The sequence below is a fragment of the Echeneis naucrates genome, chromosome 21 (assembly GCF_900963305.1).
Source record: "Echeneis naucrates chromosome 21, fEcheNa1.1, whole genome shotgun sequence".
NCBI classification, from domain to species: Eukaryota; Metazoa; Chordata; class Actinopteri; order Carangiformes; family Echeneidae; genus Echeneis; species Echeneis naucrates.
In genome coordinates, this window is record NC_042531.1 from 3,713,216 (window position 1) to 3,735,209 (window position 21,994).

The following is a 21,994-nucleotide window of genomic DNA, read 5'->3' on the forward strand; positions in this document are numbered from 1 at the left end:
ACATTTGAAGGGTCCTTAAAATGAAAAAGAAAAACGACCCAAACTCAAGAGTCAAACCAAAGCTTGCTTTCATAAACTGCACGAGCAGACAGGATATGATGCAGAGTTAGTTTTGTTTTCAAAATAAGAGGTTTGAAGCTGACGAGGAAGTGTTAGTGCAGATCTTATCCAGATTAAAAAAACAAAACAACAAAGCCTCAATTTTTTTCATACAAAAATAATAGATAACAATATCTAGAGCTGAATTATACTAAATTTAATTATGTTCTTTTGAGTGAAAGCCAGAAAGAGTCAAATTGCTGAAAAGAGTTTAATGTACCTGAAAGTGATATATAACTGTAAAATCGTAAGGAGAGGATTTACTGCTAATGGTGATTTATTTTTCTCATAATTGAATCACTTCTATGAAAACACATGTACCTGGATGCTTGTCAAGCATAAGGAGAGCAGGATTTCTTGTGTAATTGTAATAACCAGTTTTTTCCTAAATGAACTATTTCTAATGCAACCAGATGTTCATTCAGATGCAGATCACAGCCAACCAAAACAACTGAAGCAATAAACCTCTTGGATTTAAAAATGGGCATTCATACAAGATATTACCACAGAATTAGCTAATGAACCGGAATCTGGGCGGCAAATTCTTTAACAAATTCATGAGTAGTTCTATTAGAAACAGAAATGTAGACTGGGACTTTTGGTGTAGGCCCGAGAAAGTTCCCGTCTTCAGGTGTCGTTCCAAACAAGGAAGTGAAAATTGGCAACATTCATTGTTCTTAAAACCTGTGATGAAATGAAGCAGCAGGATAAATGGATGTTGTTTGGTTCCCATTCAACTCTCTGCCTGCCGAAGCTGTTTTGAGGGCCTGATGGGCTCGTCGGTGGTGAGAATCACCTGAATAAATGGGTATTTTCAGCAGGACCCCTGATGTCATCTTTTTTCCAAAGAAGTTTGTTGTCGCAAATTTTTGATGTACCTTGTCACGTGACCAAGATGAGCGCCTTGACACGTGACCGGCTGCTGTATCTGGTCTTTCTTCTTCTTCTTCTTCTTTAAAGTAAAACATCTTTCAGCCGCTGATAATCAATCAGAATATGTTTTTTTTTTTTTTTTTTTTATCCGGTCCGTGGCCCGGTGGTTGGGGAGCACTGTCTTTGTGACTTTATTGTGAAAAGCGGGGCCGGAAGAGACGCGGCTCAGCTGCGCAGACTTGACGCGCTGAGGCTGAGTCCGGACTGCCGGAGTCCCGGCGCTCAGAACTGACACCGCCCGCCCAGAGACGCGCAGCCCGGAGCTCACAGTCCCGGTCTCCCATCCTCTTCCCCTTCACCATGCTCTGCCCCCCCCGGAGGAGCGCTCCTCTGTCCGCCGGATAAACTTTGGACCTACCGTCCGTATGATGGGAATATACCGTCGGTGCGCTCGGCCCCGTGGATCTGTACAGGCTTGATGGACACCATGTCACCGCAGCAGGGGACCATGGGACAGAACAGGTCCGACTCCCTGACCGGGGAGACCAAAGCGCTCACCGACAACAAGAAGGTAACTGCGGCTGCTGACGCGTCTTTACGCGCGGAGCCGACCGACGCGCCAATTAGGGATAACAAAAATTATGTCAACGAGTTAAAAGAAAAATACTATTTTACAGTTCGCCCAATTTAGGAATCATTAACGGGATTTCTGTCTAACATAGTCACTTTTATTTTTCTAAGAGTGTTGTGGATCTGCAGTCTTGTTATTCGGCTGTTGAACTGGACAATGATGATTTTAATGTGTTATTTATTCGGTGAATTTTGCCAGTTTAGGAGTAACAAGAATACGAGAGGATAAGGCTGGAATAACTTTGGCATCTTCTGATTTAAATTGGAACAACTTTTTAAAAATGAGAAAAACGCCAAACTGGGCTCAAACTGATGGGCTCCTGTTTGTCTGTTAATCTGGATAAAGTCGAAAAGAAAACAAACAACAGATTAGAATAATTTTCTGATAGTGCTGATTTGTCAATGACTCTTGTGTCATCAGCTCTGTTTTCTCTAAATCAAGGTTTAAAACATCAAACATTTCTTCTTTTTTCCATCTGATTCCTCACCTCGGTTAAATAAAGTCTAACAGGCTGCAGTGCCTTTTTGCAGTTTTTCTTCAGTTTTATTTAGTTTTTGTTTTGTTGTGTTTTTTTTTTTCTTTTGTTTTTGGATTAATTGGCAGTGATGTATTGGAGAGGTGACTCTCACAAAACTTGTAGTAAACAGCGCCCCCGTCCAGCTGGTGTGGAAAAGCTGTAGCTGCCGGATGGGAGCAGTAAAAATAAAAATGCAAAACGCTGCAGTTTGTGCAAAAAATAAATAAATAAATACATTTAATTAAATTAAGTACAAGATGTAATCTGTATTTGGAGATAAGGACAGAATCCCTGTTTCCTTCAGAGAGTCAAAACCTTTTCTGATGAAATTAGCGTCTGACTTTTGCACCTTGGTGTTTGTTTCATTGCTGTGCAGATTGTTGTTGTGTAAACTTGGCCGCAGAATGACAACTCTGAGGCCTGATGGTTTGCAGTTACGGCGCAGCTCTTACACTGTTGTTCCACCATAACACATCCCTCTCTCTCAGTGTTTTCACGTTCGAACACACGTCTCTTACCTCACCACCTCCTCCACATTTTGTCTTGTGAATCTAAAATCGCTGGAGCAGCTGCTCCTCTTGGTCCTGGACCCCGCTCAGCTTTGGGAGGTTGTAAAGCTGCAGCGTTACATGTTATTGTCGCTCACTGAGGAAAATACTGTGAATGTAGATTTTTCTAGTTGTTATTTTTGAGATGTTTGGGTGAAAATGTTGAGGGTTGTTCAAGAGCTCCACCTCAGATGCGTGGATGCTGCAGTTGCAGAGATAACGCTGGTGTTGGTGCCGTCAGTCCAGGCGTCCTCTCACTGGAAGCTCCTGTTGTTTGACTGCCTCATGCGGAGCGTCTTTATATTACCACTTAATGAGAGCTGTCAATCACCGTACACCTGCAGGCCACATCATGAACACTATTGTCGCCTTCAGTGCTGAGCTCGCTGACAGTTTGTGCCCGGCTGTGTGACACAGAAGGAGCTCATGACTGGAAAAATTGATGACTTTGCTAGTTTATTTTAAGAAGCTAATGAAAGCCAAACCTCGACCTCAACCAAGTTTTCTTCTTCTGACTTTAAAGCTGGTTAAAATTGACCTGAAACATAACGAGGTAGCTGTCGAGGCAGTTTTGTATCTGTGCTGCAACTCGAACAAAATAACAGAAAAGTTGCAACATGGTGAATGTGTGTGTGTTTTTGTGAGCCACTGTTCTGTCTCTAGTAGATGCATCGATCTTTTGTACCATGTTGATTCACATTATGTTACATTTCATGCCGTGTTTAACTAAGTTCAGCCTGTGAGTCCAATTCCTACCCATAATTCACTGCAAAATGAGTTTAGGAAGCAAAGTCAAATTTCTTTGGCTGTGTTTGATTTATTTTTCACTAATTTCAAAGCGTTTCCAGATTGAATGAAAGCAGCGTGCGCTGAGGGAGTGGCGGCATGTTTAAGGCTCGCGTGCTTCTGGTATGTCGTAAATGGAGTTGGGGTTTAATTGGATGTGCTGTGCCGACCACGGGGATGGATGCCTGTCATATTTGCCTGCGATTCATCATGTTGCAGTGAGAATAGATGAGGGAGTGTAAACATTGTGCAACTGCCAGACAGCTTATTTCTCCACGTCACTTAGTTTTCTGTCTGCCTTTAGACATTCAGCTCGCTTCCTCTTTTCCCTCTTAGCTGTTATCACTTCTCCTTTCGTTTCAGTCATCACCTCCGTCACACAACTGTCTGCCTGCATTTCCTGCAAGTTTCAGGCAGCTCTGGCTTTTGCACATTGTTTATCTTTGGCATGCCCAATGGCGCACTCAGCACTTTGGACTGACCATCTCTTCTCTCTCTCTGTGGTTGTGTAGAAGATGAAGACGTTGGCCCAAAGACGACAGTCAGCACCCTCACTGGTCATCAGCAAAGCACTTACCAGATCGAGGAGCACATCCAGGTATGAGCTCACACACACACACACACACACGCACACAAAAATGCACAAACGCACTTGACCTGCCTCAGTAATAAAGAGCTGCTGTGGCGTTGACATCATTGTTGGCCTGTAGTTTCTCAGCGGAGCCGTGACTTCTCTGGGTGGACAGTAAGAAAGACCTTAAACCTGCAGCACGAGTTTTACTGCATACTGAAGACTGAGAGGAGAAGAAAGAGGAGCTCCAGACTGAGCAGCAAGAAAATCTGGGTGAAGAATTTCAGAAAAGAGAGAAAAATTCCATCTGACTTTACAGATGAGATGTTTTCAGATGGCTCAGATTCTCCCCCCATGCTGGCCTTAAATGTGTCTGACCTTCTTGAGTCATTCATGGTTAAACTCGTCCTGCTCCCTGAGCTATCAGGATTTTCTTCACCCATGCTCACAACCACACAAATCCCTCACTCTTCCTTTAACAGGGTCGGAAATAAGCCATTACAAACCTCTTGGAGGGGGGGCATTTGTGTGTGTGTGTGTGTGTTTGTGTTTGCTGGTTGCAGAGCGACATCAGGCTAAGCTGTGAAACTGAACCATTTAAATCAGTGCAGAGGGGAAATCTCCACACTGTTAAGTGGGTCAGCACTGTTCAGGTATAAGGTTGTGCGTGTGTGTGTGTGTGTTTCTGAAGGAGAAACTTTGGAGGACAATTCGGAAAGTTATTGAGTGAAAGACAAACAGACACAGACTCACAGAGTCACTAAGTCTGTCCAATTCTGACCAGTGTGTGTGTGTGTGTGTCAGAGGTATGGAGCCAGGGCTTAACTCTGTCAGCTGTCACCCTTAACCTTTGACCTCTCATCGGGAGGTGTATGGGCCAGTGGGGGCCATCAGAGGTCAACACTTCTCATGCCAGTGATTGTGTGAGGTGTTCATTAATGTCTAGGTGTGTGTGTGTGTGTGTGTGTGTGTGTGTGTGCAGGGACTGCTACCAGGGGTAAGATGAGTGAGTCAAGTGACTCACAGTAGGTGAGGGTCAAAGGTCAGAGCAGTGAGTATTAGTCATTTATCTTTATATCCCTCTAAGAAGATTATTCTTGGTTTCTTTATTTTTCTGGGTCTATTATGAATTAGTTTTTGTTTCGGATCAGCTTTTCAGCCCAATCCAATGTTTTGGTAACTGTTGTTTAAAATTTCAAACCCCCTGAAGAGTTATTAATACAGTTTTAATGGCTGTATCAGTTCTGCCAACAATACTTGGCAGCTACTTCCTCACTACTGCAGCACCAGTGAGCTTTGCATCCAAATCAAACTGGTTCAGGCTTTTGTTACGAGGGAAGGAGGGTAACGACGCCGTGTGTGTCATGATGACTGTAACTGAGCAGCTGTGAGCGTTTCCATACAATCACAACGCCCCCTAGTTCAGGCCCAGTCCGGTTCACTGCCAGTCTCTTTGGGACAGTCCCAGAGAAAAGTCAGAGCTCCATGCTCCGACCGCCACAAAGCCACAATGGTTCTCTCACCTCAGCCATGAGAGGCCTTTTAGTCATAGTGAGGAAATATCCTCTGTGGATTAACAGCACAGCATGAGTAATATCTCAGCCAGGTCACAGTATTTTCAGAGAAGTTCTCTGCTGATTTTTATTTAAAAAAAGTTTCTTTGTGATGGTATTTAGTATATGTCCTCATATAGCTGCATAATTTACAGCATTACTTTTATCATTTTATCAACATAAGTGATATGTTAATACATGCTGCCCTGTGTTATGATACTTAAGCAGCAACTCAGAAAATTTTTTTTTTCTTTCTCCCTCTTTCAACTTTGAATGAACTGCTCAGCTCTTTGTGCCATAATCACAGTCTTTTCACTTGCTCACTGTATAAAAGCTCTTTGGATGAAACCAAAGCTCGAAGCAAAGAGTTACAATCCAAGGACAAAGGATTTTGTTGATATTCTTCAGTGGAAGCGCTTCTGGAATGACTCTGGTGAATAAAAATGATTTTAGATTTAGTTATATTTTTCACAGCTTTTACATCTGAGGTGGCTCTTTTTTTTTTTTTTTCTTCTTCTCTCTGTCCTGCTTTTCCCATCAGGCCAGCGGGGAACGAAAGAAACGCTTTGGCCTTCTGCTCAGTCACTTACGTCACTTCCACACACTCCGCTGCACCTCATCCAGAAGTATAACGTCACCTCTCACTCAGTTTCAGGGCAGGGAGGGTTCAAAGTGGCGTCTGAGTCCCCTCCTGCTTGGGCTCGTGAAATCTGCACTGGAGGGAGGAAGGCGACTGAACCCGAATGCATAAAAACATATGATTGGCTGACCAGCTGCCTTCAGCTCATGCTCTTACTCACCCTGAGCCACAGTAGCACCACAAAGTGACACACACAAATCCAAAAAACCTCCTGACAGAAAACACACACATACATATGTCTCAGTCACTCAGCAGCGCCCCCGAGTCAGACACGTGTTTTTATTAATGTACTTATCTTATTTTTAACCTCCACCTGAAATTTGGGCGCTCATTTTGGAAAAAGACAACTTGTTCTAAGTTTGGATGATTTCTGTTTTTCCCTCTCTTTTTCTTTTTTCTTTTCGCTGTGTTGTTTGAGACCTACAGAATGACAAATACTTAACACACGCTCACTCACACATCATGCAAAAGACATTTCCTGGTTTTAATAATGAGCTCTGCTAAGGATATCATGCCTGATAGCCGCTGGCCGCTTCTCCTGTACTGGCTGGGAAAAAAAGAGGAAGCGCTTCAGTATTCTGACCTGATCTGCCATACGTGTGTGTGTGTGTGTGTGTGTGTTTCCTCTGGTTATACGTAGAGCTTTGTGTGTCAGCAGGCGATAACATAAAAGTTTGCCTATTGAAATGATGTGCTGCAGCCAAAGTCAGTTCAGGATGAAGGGGATTCAAAAGTAAAGTGACGGCGGGTGAGGAAGACAGAGAGCAGATAGATTTAAAGTAAACTAAAGACTTAAATCCTGCTTTTATTACTGATTCTACAGCTCACCTGTAAATCTGAATGTCTTATAGTGTATCATATTTTTTAACTTGTTGCTTTGGTCTTTCTGACACAAGTTATGACTCTTATAAAGTTTACTTCCAGTAAACTCTTCAAAGAATGTGAATAAGCCTGTTTTTTCTTTAGGCAGGTTTTAGCTCAGAGATATTATGTGAAATACTCAAACAGCTTCCAAGATCAGAAAAATATGCCACATTTTCAGTATTAAAATGATATCAACACAATTATTCTTGTCTGAAAAATAGACATTTACAGTTAGTTGTAAGTGGAGTTGGAGAGAAACGTATCTTGGTGTTTAGGAGAAACAGACTGGTGTGTGTGTGTTTGTGTGTTAATCTGCATGCTAACACACGCTCTCTCTACACACAGACACACACACACTCAGCTGTCAAGCTGCAGCGAATAAAATAATCCTCGCGCAAAACCACAGCAGAAAAGTCCAATGACTGACACAGATGCACAACCTCTGGCTGTCTTTTCCAGAGATTCCTACAGGTGGATCCATGGCAGCTCATTAAATCAACACCACCTTTGTGACTCCTGGTTTGATTCCAGGAAGTAAAACCTCAGAGCTTACCCTGATACAGTTTGGGATAAAAACCACAAATCTGGAATTGGGCGGATTTGCTGAAGCATTTTTTGTCCTGTTTAATTCATCATGGCCACAGTATTAAACAAACTGGAGTGCACTTAGTGTTTGTCAATACAATGACGTCTTTGTCCAGCTAAAATCTTGCTGAGCGGTTGGTTCAGTTTATCTAGTGAACAAATAAATTCCCATTGGAAATTAAAAGCCAAGTGAGGGACTTCAGATTCGGCCTCACGTGCAAATGCTTGTTTGGTTGATTCCAGGCTGATCAGATAAAAAGCTGATGATACAGACGCCGAACAGACGGACAGAATTATGTAAGTGTGTGTCATGGCTGCCCTGAGGGAGACCATCTGCTCTGTCAGGGTCGACCGTTTCACAGCTGAAGTGACATTACGTTGTCGGGTAGTGACGGTGCATCAGGACACAAGAGATGTTACATGTTAAAAGTCACGTTTCATTAACGACGCTTAAACTATTAGGTTTATCAAGGTGTGGGTATTTTCTAATCAGTGAAATGTTATCAAATGGCCGAGAGAGAGATGGGAATGAGGAGGGAGAAAGTGAAATGGCTGAATGTGCTGAGAGATGAAAGTGGGATGATGGATAAAATAAGTGGAGAAGAAGTTACGGCTGTTTGTCCAGCTGTTGACCTGTTGAATCATGGTTGTGTTTTTCTCATCCCAGCATCCATGACTCAAGCGTCTCCAAACTGCTTTACATTGTTTAATTTTCTTATCGTTAGAGTGATTCACCTCCTCACAGAGAGTCTTTGGTTGGAGGGAGTTCAGGGGTAAAGTTGTCATTCTGGGTGAGGTCAATAAAACTGATTTTGTTTTTCTGGCTGATGAGATGTGCCAACCTTCATATACACATCCGGCCTGCTGCGGCTTATACTTTCACATCGGCACATTAGTATGCGTTGTTGTGTGCGTCTTTTGCACATTGGCCTCTCATTGTGTTTCCAAAAGTCAACAGTTCTCCCCACAGAGCCATGCCTCGACAAAGGTGGCCATGTATGTGCGGGCGGGCTGAGCACTCAATTTATCAACATCACATGTCGCACAATGGAGCCATTAACTGCACATCCATCAGATTCAAAGGGTGGCCGGCTCGGCTGCCAATCTCACATTCAGGAGGGAGGGATGTGCGGTGAATACGGAAGATGTTGTCTTGTTTGGAGCAGTGAGACGTGAAAAGGGCTTTACAGGAAGGTTTGCCCCTATGCTTAAGTGTGTGTGTGTGTGTGTGTGTGCGTGGGTAGGTAGGTAGGGGGGTGCTCTGATGGGATAATTTCCTGGATCTGCTCTGACAATAAGAACAGATGAGGATATGTGCACATGATAAACTCAACGGGAATTGAAACAACGTAATCAGGGAATCCAAAAATCCTCCCAGCGTTGGTGTTTTAGCTCGACTTTCCTCACACAGCTGGGGAAGCTGAATCCACGAACGAAGACTTACATGCTCCAACCTCTATTGTCCCCGACAAGGAAAGCTTGATTTTTCTGGATAATGATTTATATAAATGTTGACAAATCAGGGGTGAAATCATTTCACAGTGTAACACATGGAAAGAATTTCCAGGAACAATGGTTGATTGTTTTTAACTATTAATTCTGTAACTGTTAAAGCAGCATGTTGCCATGTGTTGGATACAGTAAAAAAAAGTAAAGTAAAGAGAAAGGATGTGTTCCTCTTAACCCTCTCCCCCCCCCCCCCCCCCCCCCCCCCCTTACTCCTCACAGAGAGCCGAGCCTCGCGGCTTAATTGGCTACATTCACAGCTTTTAATTGAATTCCCTCAGCCGGCCTTTGTATTTATTTTTGGAGGGCGCACAAAGACGACAGAGAAGAAGGGAAGCACTCCAGCGGAGTCCCCTGTTCCTCTTTAATTAATTATGCAACCGATCACTTACGCAACATAGCTGGAAGGATTTTGGTGTATGAGAGACTTAAAGCTTCTCGGTCCCCTCAATGATGCTTTGAGGGGCTTTGTTGAAGGGGCTTACCGACCTCTCATGTTTGTGTGCAGCCCTCAAAGATGTGCGTTTGGAGAAAAGGTGTTAAAAAGTGGTGTGTGCATGCGTGAGAGGGCAGAGTGTGTGTGCATGTTTGTGTACATATAAGAGAAACAAGAGAGGCAGAGGAAATGGAAAATGTGTATGTGTGTGTTTGTAAGCAGAGATATAGGTCTTTTATCTAGTGATGAAGGGTAAACAGGAAAGGATGGAACTAACTCAAAACTATTTCCGCTTCCTCCAAAAATTCCCCCACTGTTTACATGTGTCCATCAGTGACACATATTGACAGCAGGGAAACAGATGCGACCTAAAAAAAAAAGGGTAGTTATTAAGAGCATAGTTTGCATTGCGAAATGAAAAGTCACTATCTGCCTCGTATTTTACAGTCAAGTCCCTTTAACGCTGGCTTGTTTGTTGGAGTTTATAGAGATATCTTTGTGCTGCTCCAAATAATGTCCAACAGATTTGTCCTACTGGCTTATGCAACATAATGCATGATTTGGTTTGCCAAACAATTGCTCCACGGTTCCAAAAGTCCAATATTTATTTAACTGACAGCGCCTGATTATGTGTGTGGTTGCGACTGTGAGGGTTTGATAAAGAAAACGCAGTAAATATTGAAGTAAATATTCCATTTTTGGGCTTTAATGAGGCTGTTTGGAAACAGGTCGACTCGAATCCTTTTCCAAGTTTACTTCACACCAACATGGGCCTCATGTGTTTGGAAACCTCCCTGGTGCAAACGCAGCATAGTAAAAATATGTGTGTAGGTTTATTGTGTTCAGTAAGGTTTTTCATGTTGAGTTAATCAGAATCAGAAATACTTTATTAATCCTGAGAGGAAATTAAGTCTTGTCTTCTTCTTCCCGTCTTTGAGTCACATGATTCTTCAGTGTTTATTTAGATTTAGCTTGTTTCTTATTGCGTTGTTAGGTCTTAACGCTTTCCTTTCAATTTGGAGAGCCACGTTAATTGTTGTTAATTCTATCTTCTTAAGCTCTCAAAAGTGAGATATGTATTGAATAGATAGAAGTTCTAGTTTTACCACAGCACAAAACTTCTTGCTCAGTGGCATGAATCCAAACACAACCAAACACGTTTCTCCCTTTGGGCATCGATTGACTATTTGATTTTGTGTGTCTGTGTTTGTCTCGGTTTTGTCCCCCAGGGAAACCTGCCTGACGCCAGTCAGCCCAGAGTCCTGTTCCCTTGTCCAGGCCTTCCTGGCCGAGTGTCCAGGCCGCCTGTTCCTAGGTCATGCCCAAACACAGCTAAAGACCGGCCTGCAGACGCAGGAGAGACACCTCTTCCTCTTCACCGACACACTGCTCGTCGCCAAGGCCAAGTAAGTTTCCCTCTGGGTTTGGTGAAATGACAGAGAGAAATTGAGTGGATGTTTACGTGGCTGTGTGAGTGTGATGGGAAATGGGAGCAAGTACATATAAACAGGAAGAAAAAGAGTGAAACAAATTTTAGAAACCCAAAAAACAGAATATATCATCGTTTGCCGTTTGATCATCTAACACAGATAACAAAATATAATCTGTGGAGGACGGAGCGGCATCTGTCTCTCAGTTCTCCTTCCCTCGCTGCTCCGCTTCTTTCAGCTTTTTTCACTTCTCTCTCCCCCATTTTCTCCCAGTATGTAATTATTTCCCAGCCAATTAAATCCATATGAAGCCTGGCTCAGATCAAAGCCACACTAGTCTGCTCTGGGCCTACAGTATGGGGCTCCCCACCCACAGACTGCAACACACACATTCAAAAATAGAAACTTAAAGAGCACGCTGAAGTTTTTGAAGTCCACAAACACACACACACACACACACACACACACACACACACACATACATACACATGCCTGCACTAATGCTCATATATAAACGTGCAGGCATGAAGAGACAGAAACAGACTTCTGCTGTGTGTACTCGTATATTTACTGTACATACACAACCCTCCGTTCAGACCCAGTGGGACCTCTGTGGTCTTTCCTGGGACTCATGTGTCAGTGGGTGGAGCCAAACCAGCACTCAGAGTATATGCTGTAATTGGCTTTATTGCCTTGTGGCTGAACTCAGGGTTAGATAGAGGAATGTGTGTTGGTATGTGTGTGTTTAAGAGAGAGTGTGAAAGAAGAGAGATGCAGAGGAAGTACATTTGTGTGTATGTACGTTTGCGTACCTTTATACCAGTGTAATAGCAGGGAGAGAATGTGTGTACTCCATGTGTGCATTTTCCTCTCTGTAATCACAGATGTAGTGGTGGATAGGCACACTTGTGCTGAACATGCCTGTGTTTAAACCCTGAAAATAGACCCATCTTTTAATATTCTGCTTCTACATTAAATGTTTTTAAAAGATGCCATATGTCAGAGGTTTATAGGAATATGTCATTTAAAGAAACCAAATTTAGGTGCAACTTAAGGGGATCTTAGTAGGATCCTTGTGGAACTCCTTGGAACTTCAAATATGTCAAATATTTCTCCTTTATAATTCTTAAGGTCATTTTGAACAATCCATTTACTGTATGGTTTAGTGGACAGCTGAAGTAGTTAATTAATTAGGTGATGATTGTATGTTGTTAATATATTTATAATGTTTTGGTCCTCAATTTATTAAAAAATCTTCCAACTCCAATGAGTAGTATTCAAGTTTTAGTGTGATTTAAGCATAGTTATAATTTCTTTTCCTTCAGGTCTCCCACCCATTTCAAAGTGAAGGCCCGAGTCCGAGTGTGTGAGATGTGGACAGCCCACTGCATGGAGGAGGTGTGTGAAGGAAGCACCAACCCAGAGAGGAGCTTCGTCATGGGCTGGCCTACCTGCAACTGCGTGGCGACCTTCAGGTACACACACACACAAACACACATAAATCCACACACAGCATGAGAAAACTGTCCTCATTAAGGAGGAATGGCTGGAAAATCAGTAACGGTTTTATTTTTCTTAAATTACCTTAATTTAATCAACCAGAATATAACTTAATTTCCTCTTATGTAACTTCACTCAGTTCATCTGCATGTGTTGCATGACAGTCACTCAGCCCCTGCACGATAAATGTAGCTCTAAAATGCCCGAGTCAATGACGTGTACTTCTGAAAGAGGACACTATGTTCTGAGATTCAGATGTGTAGCACAGAGGGGAACTAAAAACTCAACACGCAACCACAAAATCCATAAACCGTCAGTCGTAAAGCTGCTGAACCAGCCCACTTTAGGGCTGAAGCAGATAACCACACACGCACAACAGGCACATACATGCAACACACATGCAAGTGCATCTGTATATTCTGTGTTGTGTATTTGCACCTGACTCGATGGGACAGACTCACTCCCTCCCATCCCCATTTCCATCAGCAGGAATCCAGTCATAGCTCGGGGTGAAGTCTGCGGTATTTATCCCGAGGGAGTTACATAAGAGATCAAAACAGACAACTGCTTTTTAGACTATTTCCTCTGATTATATTTTATCGCTCTCTTTACTCCTCTTCAGCTCTGAGGAACACAAGGACAAATGGTTGGTGCTCATCAAAAGGTAAATCCAACACGTTAAACCTCCCTGATGGTCTGTGTTTGTCTTTTTAGCCCAGGATTTATTTGGCAAATCAAATTCCCTTCACACGGCATAAAAGATTTGATTTAGCTGGAGCAGAAGTGATAAAAATAGAAGCCAGCTCAAAGTAGACCAGAACAGTCACAGTACAAATGAACAAAAATGAAGTTACAAGTTCTGAGTGATGATGATGAGTCACTGTCAGCTGAAGCATACACTGTATTTACAGCTAAGACTAGTTACTGGATATTTTGTGTCAATGTAAAATTTAGCAATAGTGTGTCGGCCAATTGAGTGAATGCTGAACTTCCTTCTTGTCACCTCCACTCAGTCGGATAATTGAGGGAAAAGAGAAAGATGACCCCAAAACCATTCCACTCAAGATCTTTGCGAAGGATATTGGAAACTGTGCATATGTAAGCTGCTCTTTTTTCCCCATTATTTCTTCTGTCAGCACAGAAACAAATATTGTTTGATCGCATAATCGCTCCCTGGGTGGGAAATTAATAACATCAGTCAAACTGTTATCATTTATTAACACACCAGCGGATGAATATTTCACTAAGCTCTCCCAAAACGCTTCCAACAGGCCAAGACGCTGGCGGTCAGCAACACTGACAGCACCACTGATGTGATCCGCATGGCTCTGCTGCAGTTTGGCATTTCAGTGAGTAACCAAAGACAACTGTTGACTCTCAGCTGGTTATCTGGTGGGGGTGCTTTGATGTGAGGTTAAAAACAGTTTCAGGCGAATCTGTGATATGAAAATTAGCCTCTGCTGTAGCTATCCAGCTCTAGAAATAAAGTCTGTGAAGCACGTGGCTGTGATCCTCAGCATTAAAGTGACTGATGTAAAGCACATATCTGAGGTAGTGTGGGCTTTTTAAAAAAATAAGATATAGGATTGTTTGTAAATTGCAAATTTGCAAAATTGCAAATTATTATATTAAAAATTGAGAATATTATAATTGTTCTTCATTAAGATTTGCATTCATGAGCATGCCTGTCAGATAAAAGCTGCAATGATCTGTAAAAGCAGCAGGATTTTAAATTTCAAAGTAAAAATATATCTGCTGATCCAGATTCTGTTTTTCTCTGCTCAGGGTTGTGTTAAAGACCACCGGCTGTGGGTGAGCTCCAGTAAGGACGACCCTCCGTACCCTCTCATTGGTGAGCCCGCCTGTCATACAATGTAAAACAGAGCCATAACTAAATTTAACTAGCCTGGAGGAAAAGTGCATTCAAATTCATGTGATTGCTTTAAAAAACTCAGCTCCACTCATGAGCCTGCAATGATATTTTATAACCCTGTGAAGAATATTTTGGAAACGGGCAGTCATACAGAGAACAACCAAAGAGGGGGGTCAGAACAGAACTCAACATCTGGGAGCGTTTCACAGCAGTTAGTTTGTGACACAGCGGCATTCTGTGACGCTTTGTTGCCATCGTCTTTCTTTCTGCAGTTCACAGTGAATTCCTAACATCCAGATCAGAGGTGCATCACGCCATAAAAACCTGTTCTGTCCTAATTTGGCTCAGACTTTTACTTTGGCTCCACGTGACATGCACAGGCTGCACATACCAGACCCTTCTCCTCTAACCTCCGGACCCTGACCTCTCACTCAGGCCACGAGTTTCCCTTCAGCATCAAGATGAGCCACATTCGGGACAGTGGGAGCAGCGCTGGAGGGGCTGGCAGAGATACAACCAGTCCCACAGACTGTCCAGGTGTTCTGCTGCTGGACCAGTGTCTCCCCCCTGACACCCAGTGCCAGTTCATCCTCAAACCCAGCAAGGTTTCCCCAGGACAGGCTCAACTTATAGGTAAGACAGTGAGTCAGGAATACAGACATTTTACAGGACAAAACTTCAGAAGGCGCTTTGCAGTGTGCAACTTCAAATATCTGTGTGAGGACTTTTGACTACAACACCAAGAAATTCTGCAGCATATTCACGTTTACAGTCAGTGAACCTTCTCTGATGATGCAGAAATTTATTGAGTTATTTATTTTGGTTTGGTTGCAGCCTTAATGTTGTGTTATTACGAAGTAATTCATAAGATCACTTCCAAACCCAAAACCATTTGCCAGATGCACGCTGGATATTTTGTGTGTGTGGCGGCCGCGTCATGTGCTCTAGAGATTTGATATCTCGCCTACTTTTCACAATTTACTGACCTGCGTAGCAGCAAAAATATACAAAGGAAAGACCCGTTGAAAGTAATTTTGACATCATGCCACCAATATCACACCAAATGGACAAACTTCCTCCATGCTGGGGCCGAATCTGATTCGTGTCAGAGACATTGAAGAAATATAGTGTTAAATTAAAACTATCATTTCCAAGAATATTAGCTGCTGTGTGTGGAAACTGATTTTTTATGAAATATTTGTCAAAAAATAAACAAATTAGAAATTTATTTAAAAGGAAGAGAAATGTAGGTATCCTGCAAACACCATGTAAACAGAGGGAGCATGTTTTTCCAAAGCAGATCAGGAAAGGCAGCCATGATGGACATGCCATGTGTCAATTAGACTTTCTTAAATGCCAGCCTTAGTTTTAACGTGGAAGAACATCCTCTACCCAAAGTTTTTGAAAAATGATGGTTGAGGTTATTATCTAAGTAGATCGTTGGTCAACTTAAAAAATTCTTCCATAAATCTTGCCCCGTGGAACCACAAGGAGTTTTAAAGCAGAACAGAAAGTACTTCCTCAAAATGTGTTTTTCTTACATAAATCATGCTTGTTATTGGGATAAAGCTATGTTGTTACCTCTGAGGATGAATCGATAGTTAAACAAGAAGAAAAGGAGTCATGGAGAATGCTGGGAAAGAAGATTTTAGCGGACGAGGGGTTGCAGCAGAGGTTAGGACAGATGGAGTGTCAGAATAAGAAAAACATCAGACAGACAAAGGAAAAGAAACCCCAGAAGGGAAGGATGAGTGTGAGAATAGGAAGATGGAAAGTGAAAAGAGGTGACACAGCCATTCATTAAGTCTGGAGGTCAGTGGAGGTGAAGGAAAAAGAAACAATGGACTGCAACAGATAGAGAAAGAGGAATCTACAGAAGGGCAGACAGAAAATGGCACCTCCGAAGTTAGAGGGACAGAAGAAGGAGGTGGAGAAGAAATGAAAACAACAGGACGGGAGACAGGAGCGAGAATGCACAGACCGGCACGGAAAAAGGAGGAGATGTTGTATAGGAAAACAAGTGGAGAAGAAAAAGCGTGTTTTCCAGTCAACGAGGCTCCAGTTTGCCAACCACAAGCTTTTCCTCGGATTCCTTTGCCTCAAGCATAACAGCATCTTACATAATCCCTCCACACCAGCCCGGCCGCCGCGGAGGTTTAATCGCTCACACCCAAACCCAAAAGTTAACGAATGTGCTCATTCATGGTGGAGTAACGATACCCGAAGAGTCTCCTCTTCGGGCATCGTTATTAACAACGGTCAAACTAGAAGAGAATCTGTCAAGGCCCTCGACTTCTTTTGGATTCATGATATCAAGAAGCCTGGTACAAAGAGCCAAATCAAAATGTTCTGATGTGGCGTTAAAGAGCAACTACTTGGTGAACAGAGTTTATACATTTTTCTATTGCTTCATAGCCAAAGTTAGCATCGTTGGGTTCACGAGACGAGAAGGTAGGCAAAACAAGAGAGTTGCCCTCCAGCTCTCAAATGGCTTCGATTTCAGGTATGCCACATATTTTTAGGGTCCTTGTTGGGCTGCTGAATTGTCCACCAAACGAAAGTCCCAACCTTGGATACAAACCACTGTTGTCTAATATTATAAATGTTATTATTCCAACGCTGCCTATCCCTTTCTGGGACACGGGGGGGTCCCAGCTTCAACTCTGCTCATCTATAGAATTAGAGGAGTAGCTGCAGTGTCTTTAAAATCATTTATGTACTATCCAGACAAAATAGGTGTTGGCTGGTTGGTTGGGTTGGCTCAGTTCGACGCACTTTGCTGCCGGATTAAATTGTAAATATTTGCTGTAGGTTTTGATTAAGATGTCCTTCAGTGCACACACAGTATTCAGTTACAAAACTGCAGAGACAAACCGAGCTGTCATGTCAAAGAAGACGTAGACACAGAGAAGACTTACCTGCTGACAGGCATATAAAACACACATAACACAGAAAGACATTGTGACCTGACACTCAACAAGGAACGCACAGTCATAAGCCTTAAGGACACACACAGAGGCCCCATAGATGTCATGTCACACACATGCATAGATCAACAGAGACAGACGCACACAGTCACTCTTCACATTAACTGCTTCTGTGGAGCGTGAGGCTCAGTGGTTCTTTCTCCTTCCTCTGTCACCGTCTTTCTGTTTGCCTCCTTTTCTCATTTACCTGCAGTGTGATTATGTGGCTCGGTTGATCCATGTTTTCTGTCACATTTCTTGGCAGAAGTTTTAAATTGTGCATGAAGTCCAATATCTTTAACTTGAAATTCTAACAAAAATGAATAAGATGTAAACTGATTCTCAGTGTGGTCAGTCATTGAACATTTCTGGATATTGTACTTAGTGCATTTCAGTAACTTCAGCTCGAACACAACTCACGACTAACCTCTTCCTTCCTCTTCTCTCTTCCTGCAGAGCCTGGTCAGCTGAAGTCGTTCAAGAGGAAGAGGTCTCTGATCAACTGGCCTTTCTGGAGAGGCTCCAACACGCAGCTGGACGGACTGCCCCTGTCTCCAACCTCACTCTCTCCCACTCAGGGACGGCTGTTCGGACGACCCCTTGGCTCCATCTGCTCTGCAGACCAAGGCCTGCCCAAGCCTGTCATGGTGAGCCAAGTGAAGGTCATGTGCGTCAGCAGGGAGGGGTCAGGACACCGTCTGGAGGGGGTCACCGGATGATTTGGGGCTCGATGGTGTAAAGTAGTTGTGGAACAGAATTAACATTTTTAGCTTTTATCTGAAATATTGTATCAAGTGTCATTCCTCACAGTTATTGTATTTTGAAGGAACTGATGACATCCACTGCCTGCTTATGTTAGACTGTTTATGGCTCAGATAAACAGGTCAGAATAGAGACAGAAGTAGTTGACATATTGGAAATACCAGAGAAGTGAAACCCCAACTGCTGATTAAACAATCCAGACTCTTCTCAGAAAAAAACCTCTCTTTGAGTGTATACTCTTGCAAATAACCATATTCTTCTACACTTTTAAAAATAATTATCCTTAATATAGAGCTTTAATTTCTTAGTGTGGATGAAAATAATGAAGAGGAGTTCATCATTTGTCCTGGTGATGCTCTGATTTTCAGGAATGATGAATGATGAAACAACTATAACCAACTATAACAGGAACTGAGGAGCTAAATTCACTTAATCCTCTTTTGGTTGAAATTCCAGAGAAATGAAATCCCATCTGCTGTGTGTGTGTGTGTGTGTGTGTGTAAGCTTCCATTTTCCTGCCTCCCCCCAGGACATGTTGGTGTTCCTGTACCTGGAGGGGCCCTACACCAGGGGCGTCTTCAGGCGGTCAGCCGGGGCCAAAGCCTGTCGGGAGCTGCGGGACAGACTGGACAGTGGGACGGAAGACCCAGACATCTCACACCAGTCTGTGTTCATCATCGCTGCTGTCCTCAAGGTAACACGCGTACAACCGCGCACACAGCTCTGCCCTGTCTCACTTGTTTGAAACCAGACAAGAGAAAGCAGGAGCGACTGATGTGTGTCCAAAGTCACATAGGTCCAGACAGGATAATCTGTCTCTGCACAGCCAGGCAGGCTGCCAGTCGGACACACAAGGTGCAGCATTGTTCCATATCCAGGCCAAACAGTCGCGTCCACACTGGGCATCCAGGGAGCAGATGAGGTGGTTGGGCCGTTTTTTTGTTTGTGTCCACCACCTGAGACAGAAACAAAGGTGTTAACCAGTTAGTTGACTGACAGAATTCATATGAGCCTGGTCGTTATTTAAATGATCTAAATAAAATACAGTAACATGGATACATTCATGACGTCTGAATTACTTTGGAATATGTAGCTCCCTTTCTATAAAGCATATATGAAAGAAAAGCCATCCAGGTGGATTGGGCCTAGACACAAGACACCAGGGCATGTTTGAGATGTTGTTGTTGTTTTTTTTCATCTGTTTCAATTCATTAATCGAAATAATTTTTTAATGCAGGACTTCCTCCGTAATATCCCAGGCAGCTTGCTGTGTGCGGATCTGTATGACCAGTGGATGGATTTGATGGAGGGGGAGGGCGGGGAGGAGAGGACACAAGCTGTCCAGAGGTAGGAAGACTCTCTTCACTTTCCAAAAACAGCCTCATATTTAAAGCCAAAATCCTGCCAGACTTTCATTCTCTAGACAAATTAAAGGAAAGCCCTGAATAAATGCGTGCTGTAGAGGCTTGTGGTGACTCGACACCTTACTGTGGCACTTTGTTGGTTTTTCCTTTAATTACAGCCTGTTTATGTCTAGAGAGTAAAAGGAGGAGGGGAGGGGGCTCAGCTTCGCATCCAAGTGCAACAACCCAAATTCCTTTGCTTAAGAAAATAAAAAACAAGTAATGTGAAGGTAACAATGAAAATGTTAGTGGAGAAATTCCTTTGGAGTCTGCGATCAGAAAACACCATCGCAACAAACACACACTTTATCACACATAGTAACATTAGGTAGTAAAAAAATGAGAGGAAAACAAAGACGGCATTCACCTGACCTGAGCAAACACTATCGTGAGTCACTGAGGACTGGAGAGCAAAGAGAGATAAACACAGATTTTATAAAAATGAAAAAATATTACATAGATTGTTTTTGGTCATATTGCATTTTATCATCGTCAACCACCCTTTCCTTGTTCCATCACTCTCAGGTTGCTCCACCTCCTGCCGAGCGAGAACCTGCTACTGCTGAGGCATGTGATCGCCATACTGCACTGTATCCAAGGCAACGCCCACGACAACCAGATGAACGCCTTCAACTTGTCCGTCTGCATCGCTCCCAGCATGCTTTGGCCTCCGGCATCAAGCACGCCCGAGATGGAGGGGGAGGGCACCAAAAAGGTGAGGAGGGACACACAACGGACACAATCTGGACTGATTATTCAATCACTGATCTGACAAAACCAAAAATTTTGGGATTTCTGCTTTTGTTCAGATTAAACTAATAAGACACAAAATTAAAGCAGGGAGTTTTTGAGAAGCTTGCAGACAGATTCATTTTTCCTCAGATGGCTCCTTCCCCCTTTATGTACTCTGTACTCTGCACTGAGTTGACAGCTCTCAATCTTCTCATCTAACTTTCGTCAGGAAAACAAATGACTTTATTTTGCTCAGCAACACTGAGTTTGGCAGAGAGGTTTGATGAGGCCGCACAATTAAACATTTCAGTGGAAATATAGAAACACATGATCACACAGACGGATGAGAGTTTGACAGACAGTTCAGAAGCTGTGGTTGCTCCCACACACACACACCTAGTGTGTACTGTATGCAGCACACATGGAGACCCCATCACTGTCAGCGTGAAAGCCATTTGTCAGCAGACTGAAGGCTTCCCTGCAGATGTGAGTGTCGACCTCTGAGCAGGAGCTGACCCACTAACACACTGTTATAATACACACACACACACGCTCAGTCACGTTTACCTGTCAACACAGACGATCACTCATAAGCTTAAATCACGTTCTCTCTGCCCTGAGCTCAAGATCCGAGAGCTTCGAGCAAGACGAAACAGGAAAGCTTCACCGTTTCACGCTGACTTAGTCCTGAGCCCACAGCTAAATGTTGTCTCTCATTTAGTACTTAGAGCATTATGTCCCGTTCAAAGACTTCGTGTTCCGAAATTACAAACAAAACTTTTTCATCTACCCATACAGATAGCTTTGGGCTTCTTCACTCAGCTTTTGTTTGGCCATTTCATGCCTTTATAATTTCAAAGGACACGAAATGGGACAGAGAGAAGAGGAATTAAGTGCAGGAAAGAGCCCGGCCTGCCAGAAATCGAACCGGGACTCGGACCGCTTAAAGCCACGGAACACATTGAAACTCTTCCTGTGTTTCATCAGTTAATCAGAAACGAGCACAACTGCAGTTAATACTTTTTAATCATAGTTGTGTTCTGGTCTTCACGACGCAAAATTTCACTTGAGTTTATTTTGTGGGGTTTGAAGGTGAAGCAACACTCCCTCTGGTATCTTGGTCAGTCAAGAAAACCAGAAGTGACGTGAGCCCACAGCAGCGGCTGCAGCCCCCATCGCCCACTGTGTAGTCACCGAGATATAAAACACACAAAGCTTTTGGATTTGTGGTCTATTTGGAAAGTTACAGTTACACACAATCTCTGTGGGTGGCTGGTTTGCTTATCTTTTGAAATATTTGTGCGTGTGTGAGAAGCGTGAGTGTTGAGAGTTAAGACTTGGCTTTAGGGTTTAGGGTTAGGCATCTAGCAGTGACAGTTGAGGTTAGAGCAAAGGTCTACAGAATACATTATTTCAACGAGCTTCCTAAAATTGTGTGTGTGTGTATGTTTGTGTGTCCTTGGGGTGGCTGAGGTTCATTGAGAAAACATGCTAAGAATTTCCTACTGAATCCTGAAGCCAAGTGTGTGTTTTGAGCAGAAAATTGTGTTCCTGAAAACCCCTTTCGCGGTCCTCACACACACACACACACACACACACACACACAAACACACACACTCTTGTCAGTACAAGCAACCTCAACACTCACAAATACCTAAATATCTCTTGCACAAACACTCCCCTGATAACACTTTCCCTCACACACTGCTTGTGTGTGTG

General features: G+C 43.1%; 1 protein-coding gene across 2 annotated transcripts in view; it reads left to right on the forward strand.

The window, feature by feature from the left end:
• The first annotated feature begins 1,246 nt into the window (after nt 1-1,246).
• arhgap20 (Rho GTPase activating protein 20) overlaps nt 1,247-21,994 on the forward strand; it is a 28,884-nt gene continuing 8,136 nt past the window's right edge. The window contains exons 1-13 of one of the 2 annotated variants that reach the window (XM_029530627.1): nt 1,247-1,543; nt 3,967-4,052; nt 10,839-11,015; nt 12,365-12,514; nt 13,162-13,203; nt 13,553-13,637; nt 13,811-13,888; nt 14,325-14,391; nt 14,848-15,045; nt 17,835-18,025; nt 18,670-18,834; nt 19,378-19,487; nt 20,069-20,258. In XM_029530627.1, the coding sequence (XP_029386487.1) occupies nt 1,451-1,543; nt 3,967-4,052; nt 10,839-11,015; nt 12,365-12,514; nt 13,162-13,203; nt 13,553-13,637; nt 13,811-13,888; nt 14,325-14,391; nt 14,848-15,045; nt 17,835-18,025; nt 18,670-18,834; nt 19,378-19,487; nt 20,069-20,258 (1,632 nt within the window). In that variant the 5' untranslated portion in view covers nt 1,247-1,450. The remainder of the gene's footprint in view (nt 1,544-3,966; nt 4,053-10,838; nt 11,016-12,364; nt 12,515-13,161; nt 13,204-13,552; nt 13,638-13,810; nt 13,889-14,324; nt 14,392-14,847; nt 15,046-17,834; nt 18,026-18,669; nt 18,835-19,377; nt 19,488-20,068; nt 20,259-21,994) is intronic. The other variant, XM_029530628.1, reaches the window with a different exon arrangement.